At 30.4% G+C, this 5821-nt stretch overlaps 1 protein-coding gene across 5 annotated transcripts; it reads right to left on the reverse strand.

Annotated features, from left to right (window-relative positions):
* Positions 1–2565: 2565 nt before the first annotated feature.
* Positions 2566–5607, reverse strand: LOC139824784 (uncharacterized). Of its 5 annotated transcripts, XM_071797325.1 has the most exons (6): positions 4813–5145; positions 3635–3829; positions 3422–3541; positions 3202–3339; positions 2949–3121; positions 2566–2838 (listed from the first exon to the last, which is right to left on the reverse strand). In XM_071797325.1, exons 1-6 carry the CDS (start codon positions 4875–4877, stop codon positions 2831–2833), a joined length of 699 nt encoding a protein of 232 aa, XP_071653426.1. In that variant the 5' UTR covers positions 4878–5145; the 3' UTR covers positions 2566–2830. The 5 variants fall into 5 exon arrangements, with proteins under 5 accessions (XP_071653426.1, XP_071653429.1, XP_071653427.1 ...); XM_071797328.1 differs by lacking the exon at positions 4813–5145 and adding an exon at positions 5167–5607 and having other exon boundaries at positions 2566–3121; XM_071797326.1 differs by lacking the exon at positions 2949–3121 and having other exon boundaries at positions 4813–5148.
* Positions 5608–5821: the final 214 nt, after the last annotated feature.

The raw sequence follows: 5821 nt of genomic DNA on the forward strand, positions 1-5821 counted from the left end.
AAGAATATTTTATATAAACATAAAATATAAAACATAAAACATAAAACATAAAACTACTTTTTTAAATGTAAATATTTTATATTAAAAATGTATGTTTTTCTGTAAAAACGCTATTAACGTGGTATTAAAAATTATATATTTAAACTTATATAAGAAATTATTGATTAGCAAATATAACTAATCGATTATGAAAACTTCTTATTCTTTTTATATCTGTTATACTGTTTTTAGCTTTGTGGTGTAATCTTATGTTAAAATATTTATGCAAAACCTGATGTACTAATTCAGATTTATGAGTATCAACACATGTTATTTGGATAAAATCATCTAAATAACTAAATATATCATTAGGTAACAAACGTTTTGCGCTATATATAAGGCTATTCATTAAATTTTTAACTGTAAATAGATTTTTATGTTGTCTAAGAACACGCTCAGCTACTTTACAAGTTTTAATAACTGAATCACTAGGAAATAATAATCCTCCCCTATTTTTTATTCTTATTAATAAAGATTTGGTTACCTTAATCTCTAAACTTTGGCGACACATATCACATTTAATTTTATCCTTAATACTTTTAACCACAACTCCAGCTATGTAAGTTACAACTTCTGAATTGTATTCATTCCAGCACCAACTATTTGAAGACTCATAATCATGATCAGACAATGTCAAAATGTTATCAACTAATAATTCATCCGCGTTGTTTGTTTCTATTTCAGGTTTAAGAATGTGGGTTTCATCTTAGACGGTACAATTTCCTTCTTCTGGTACTATTGCATGAACATGGGTCATCAATTTCTTATATGACCTTTTGAATTGGAGACAAGTCGGATTATTATTAAATCCTCCCATTCTTCTTATACTTGAAAAAAATGTCTCTATGTGATCCTGAGACATTTTATATGTTAGTAAATATGTAATAAGTTTTCTTTCAAATAAATACTTTGCTACATGTAACGCGCTATTCATGCCTATAATAAAACCCCAAAAACCGACTCTTTTTTTACTTTGCAAAATGGGTATACGTTCACCAGTCTTCTTATCGACTATTTGTAATGACTGAATATAGTTAGTGTAATCTATAATATTTTTGTCTATCATTTGCAAATTTTCAAGAGTTATGCACTCCTCTGTTTTATTTTTCCCAAATTTTCTTCTGCTGTTCAGTAAATCAAAAATATTATTAAAAATTTGACAAAATCGTGCTGTAGCTAATGCTTCCGAAAATTCAGGGTATATATGACTTAAAAAGATTAATGCGTTAGCTACTCTTGTACTTAAAACCTGTGCTGCTAGTTTAACTTTCATTTTTTCATTATGGAAATTAATGTGTCTTCTACTGACTTTTGTCCCAGGATAAACTTTTTCCTTCTCTTGCAACTCTACAAGCATTACTAAATATTTCCAAAGAACAAATCTACCTTCGTCATCGATAATATCACAATTACTAAACGTATTCCTGACTAGTTTTAACATATGACAAGCATCAGGTATAACGTGTATGGGTTCTTTCGAAATAGGATGTAGAAATGTTGTTTTATTAAAATCTTCCTTGGCCTTACTCCCAAGATTTTCTATCATTGATAAATTAGAAGCAGCACCGTCGAAAGTGATTGATCTTATATTTTTTATGCCATTTTCACTTAAAATGATTAAATTATTTGTGATAATATTCGCTCTTTCTTCAGCATTCAAGCTTCTAATAAAATAATAAGATATTGGCGTTTTAAAATGACCGTTTAAAGCTACGAGGATTACAACCAAAGCATACGTGGCTTCTCTGTCATCATCAATATCTTCAAAATTTATCCCAACATCCCCAAGGCCATAAGATTTCCGACCATCCCATTCAACACATTTCTTAATGGACATCTCATCTACTTGTATTCCAAACTGTAGAATTTTACCACTTTTTTCGTTTTCGTCTATTACACTTTTAATTGACTTCAATATTTGCATAATAATTCCAGGATTAAAATCAATTGTACTAAACCATTTTCGTACAGTTCTTGGATGAGGTAATTTATTTTGAAATGTTTGTCTCACATAATTATAAGCTGCATTTGAATAAAATAATAACGTAGCAGCAAATTGTCTTGTAGCTTCTGGATATTTTGTAACGCGGCCTTTATTCAGAACATTTTTCATAATTTCTACAGCTGGAATATTTATTGTAGCCTAAACAAAAAATTTTGAAAACAAATAAAGTAGGTAACTTAAGAAAAATAATGAAATAACATTAACAGAATTGAAATAATTCTTTCTATATATATATATATATATATATATAGGTATATATATATATATAATTATTAATAATATATTAATAATTATATTAACATATATATAATAATAGAGCTAATGAGAGAATTTTGGCTATCATTGACTGATATTTATAGTCCGTTCATATTTCAAAATTATTTTAAGTAATAGGTATAATAAGTATATTATATATATGTTATTGTATCATTTTTACGTCATTTCAAATAAGAATATATATAGCATTATTTCTGATTTCTTATTATATTTGTAAATTGTTTTTCCCTTAAAACGTACTAATACTAATGCATTGTGTTATAAAAAGAAAAAAAAAGGATAAACGAGGTACAAGGGATATAAAGTCCAAGTAGACCTTGTTTTCGCAGGACGACAATTAACTTAATTATTATATTATTGGAGCTATTCAACTATATTACTCTTTTACACTTGTATTCTATTCTATTTTATTACTACTCTATTCAATTATATTTAAAAGAGACGGGAGCGTCCCGTTTGACCACGTTGCGATTGAGGACAACCACCCACAGCTATGAATACGGGCCTGTGTCAGGAGCCTAAAAACATCATATTTTACTTACTTCCATAACAGTAGCAACCTCGCTAGAAATCAATCCGTTATTTTTCAAATGAACTATTGTATCCTTTAAAGTTTTAATTCTTTTACTTTTACGTCTATCCCTTGCTTGAAAAACTTTTAACTTTTGTAATGTTTCTTCATAATACTTTCTAAATAATTTCCAATTATGAACAGATGTAAAATCATCACGACAAAAATCACCAACATATCTATTTGTAAGACGACGGCGTTTTTGGTTAACTTCTCCACTTTCACTTTTTCTATACACATAGAACACAATTATTATTATTAATAAAATATAACCAAAATATGTTATCACGTCCTTTAATATTAACCATACCTTTTTATTGCTGTATTGACTACTATTTGAATATTTTCAGTTTCTAATTGTGTTTCACATGTTGTATGTTCAAGGTTAAAGGAATCTTGTTCGTAATCCTTACTGTCCACACGTACTTGCCTGGCTTTTACACTATCTCTGTTAGTTCAATCAAAACACGTTTTTGTTAATTCTTTTTAGGTAAACTGAGAATTTAATTTAACAAGAATAGAATACTTACTCATGTGCAATCAGATTTTCAGAATATAAATTTTTATCAACCACATTTTCAAAATTCAGATTTTTATTAATTGCATTTTCAGAATCCAGATTGTTATTTATGGTAATAGTACTTTCATGCCTAAAAATTATGAGAACATTATTTGCTGCATATTTATGAAAATTAGTATAATTTAACTATAAACAATACTTTGTTAAAATATTTATAATTTACCTTAACATTTCTTTCGTAAGATGCAATGTAGGAATAGCTCCTGGACGCAAACATCTTTTTATGCTTCCATTTTTCATGCAGGTATAAAAGATGCAATGTTCATGAAAATGTTTGCTACGTACTCTTCTATTTTTGGAGACTTCTCTCCCTATAGCATCGAGCCATTTTAATTTTACATCCTCTCTTTTCGGTATACTTAAACAAAAAAAATCCCATCTAACGCATGCATATGTTGGAAAAGGCATTTTTAGACACAGTACAGTACATTTCATTTTACGTAAAACAGAATCTATAATTGTATTGTTCTAAATAAGTTTACAATTTTTTTTCACATAACAAGGTTCATCGTTATTATAACCTTCAAATCTTTTAAGACATTTTGACATTTAACTACTCTTTTTCATATAATAAAGAACGACAATTTCCTTTTGCATGTGCAGAAAATGTTTTAAATAAATATTTTTACTTGCAAATCTAACGGAGGACACGTATGAAAAACAGTTCTTTTTTGAATATATGAACATATGATATCGCTCGACTAAGCAAACAGCTAAGCAAATTAAAAACGGCCAATTTACGAGCAGTTAAAGGATGTTAGAATATATTTACAATTTCTTTAAAATTACAATATTGTTAACGTTTCTGGCCTTACTTGGCCTTCTTCAGAACCATTAAACAACGATAACCACTTTGTTGGCCGATCCTGTTTGTAACGCTGACGAATTCGACTATGTACTCACCGATTTCACTTTGACTATTCGTCTATGGGTGAGAACTACTGCGATTTATACAATTGGATATGTTAGATCGATTCTGGATTTTTTTATTGTATTGACACGAGATGTAAAGTGGTTATCGTTGTTTAATGGTTCTGAAGAAGGCCAAGTAAGGCCAGAAACGTTAACAATATTGTAATTTTAAAGAAATTGTAAATATATTCTAACACCCTTTAACTGCTCGTAAATTGGCCGTTTTTAATTTGCTTAGATGTTTGCTTAGTCGAGTGATATCATATGTTTATAATGATATTTGTTGGAGTTCACATAAGAAACATTTAAAATTATATAGTCATTGTCGGTGAAAGGATACAACACAAATAGAAGCGAGGTCAAATTCAAATTAACTTTGTCATAGGGCTCGTAATTACAATATTAATATAATATACATTGAATATTTACAGATGAAAAGTCACATCTTCCTCCATACCAAGTTCTTTCTTACAGATGCAGCATATTTGTGCCATTATTTCCTCTTACTTGTCGCATCAACTAAATTTCTGTGTAGGTACACGTCAATGCAGCTTCCCCTCCAACTGCCTTTCATCTACTGACGAGCAATGTGTGCGTTTCCCCCACCCCTATTCCCTACTAGTCCCCACTAGTCTAGACTTCTAGCCCCACCAAGCGATCAGAAGAAAGAGAGAGGACCATATCCACGGGCTATGTCTGCACCGTCTATCTTCCTACGCGTGTTCTTACGGCAGGGGCCGGTCTATCTATATAAGTCTATGGTGTCACGTGAAAAAATCCTACCAATCGAAAACCTTAGCTCGCCAAGAGCGGAAACCACATCCATAACGAAACCCATTTCCACTCTCTCATTCTGTGGTGAGACATCCTCGGACTCGCACGTGGAGAGTTCGCAGTGCCGGTTTATAACAAGTATATTTTCCATCTTGGATTTTGTACTTGACTTGGTGACTTATTGAAGACAAAGATCGCTTGCACGGCAAGGTGAAATCTTTCATCGATTATTCATCTCTGGACATCTTTCTAACTCGGAGAAAAAATCTTCGAGATTTCTCACTTAAGAGATTGGCATATGACGGTTGCCCTGCAAAGGTTATACTGGTTATAAAATTCCACGAGGGAGAAATTTTACTACACAAGGTAAATTTTTTTTTACATTCAATCGATTCTAATATGTCTTTCGGGTGCCGCAGAATTAAACGACAACGACGAAGACGCTAACAGCAAAACGACCAAAAATAGAAAGTTAAACGTATAAGTTTAACATTAAACTGTTTTTCCAACCAAATACTCGTAAAATACGTTACTTTTCAATTTATTGCTTGTCGTTAAAATTAACAAAATCCACCAAGAGTATAGAGCGTCACGTGCTAGCGTCACAAGAGTAAAGTATGTTTAAAATATTATTTACTGAATTAATTTTGGTGTAACATTGATT

The sequence above is a fragment of the Temnothorax longispinosus genome, unplaced genomic scaffold (assembly GCF_030848805.1).
Source record: "Temnothorax longispinosus isolate EJ_2023e unplaced genomic scaffold, Tlon_JGU_v1 HiC_scaffold_57, whole genome shotgun sequence".
Lineage (NCBI taxonomy): Eukaryota > Metazoa > Arthropoda > Insecta > Hymenoptera > Formicidae > Temnothorax > Temnothorax longispinosus.

What these genes read in the sequence shown, in the direction of transcription:
- LOC139824784 (XM_071797324.1), bottom strand. Translation starts at nt 4,877, where the DNA reads ATGGCACAAATATGCTGCATCTGTAAGAAAGAACTTGGTATGGAGGAA. An exon ending in GAAGATGTGACTTTTCATCT is followed by an intron (nt 3,830 to 4,812) that starts GTAAATATTCAA and finishes TTTTTGTTTAAG; the next exon opens with TATACCGAAAAGAGAGGATG. An exon ending in CTTACGAAAGAAATGTTAAG is followed by an intron (nt 3,542 to 3,634) that starts GTAAATTATAAA and finishes CATAATTTTTAG; the next exon opens with GCATGAAAGTACTATTACCA.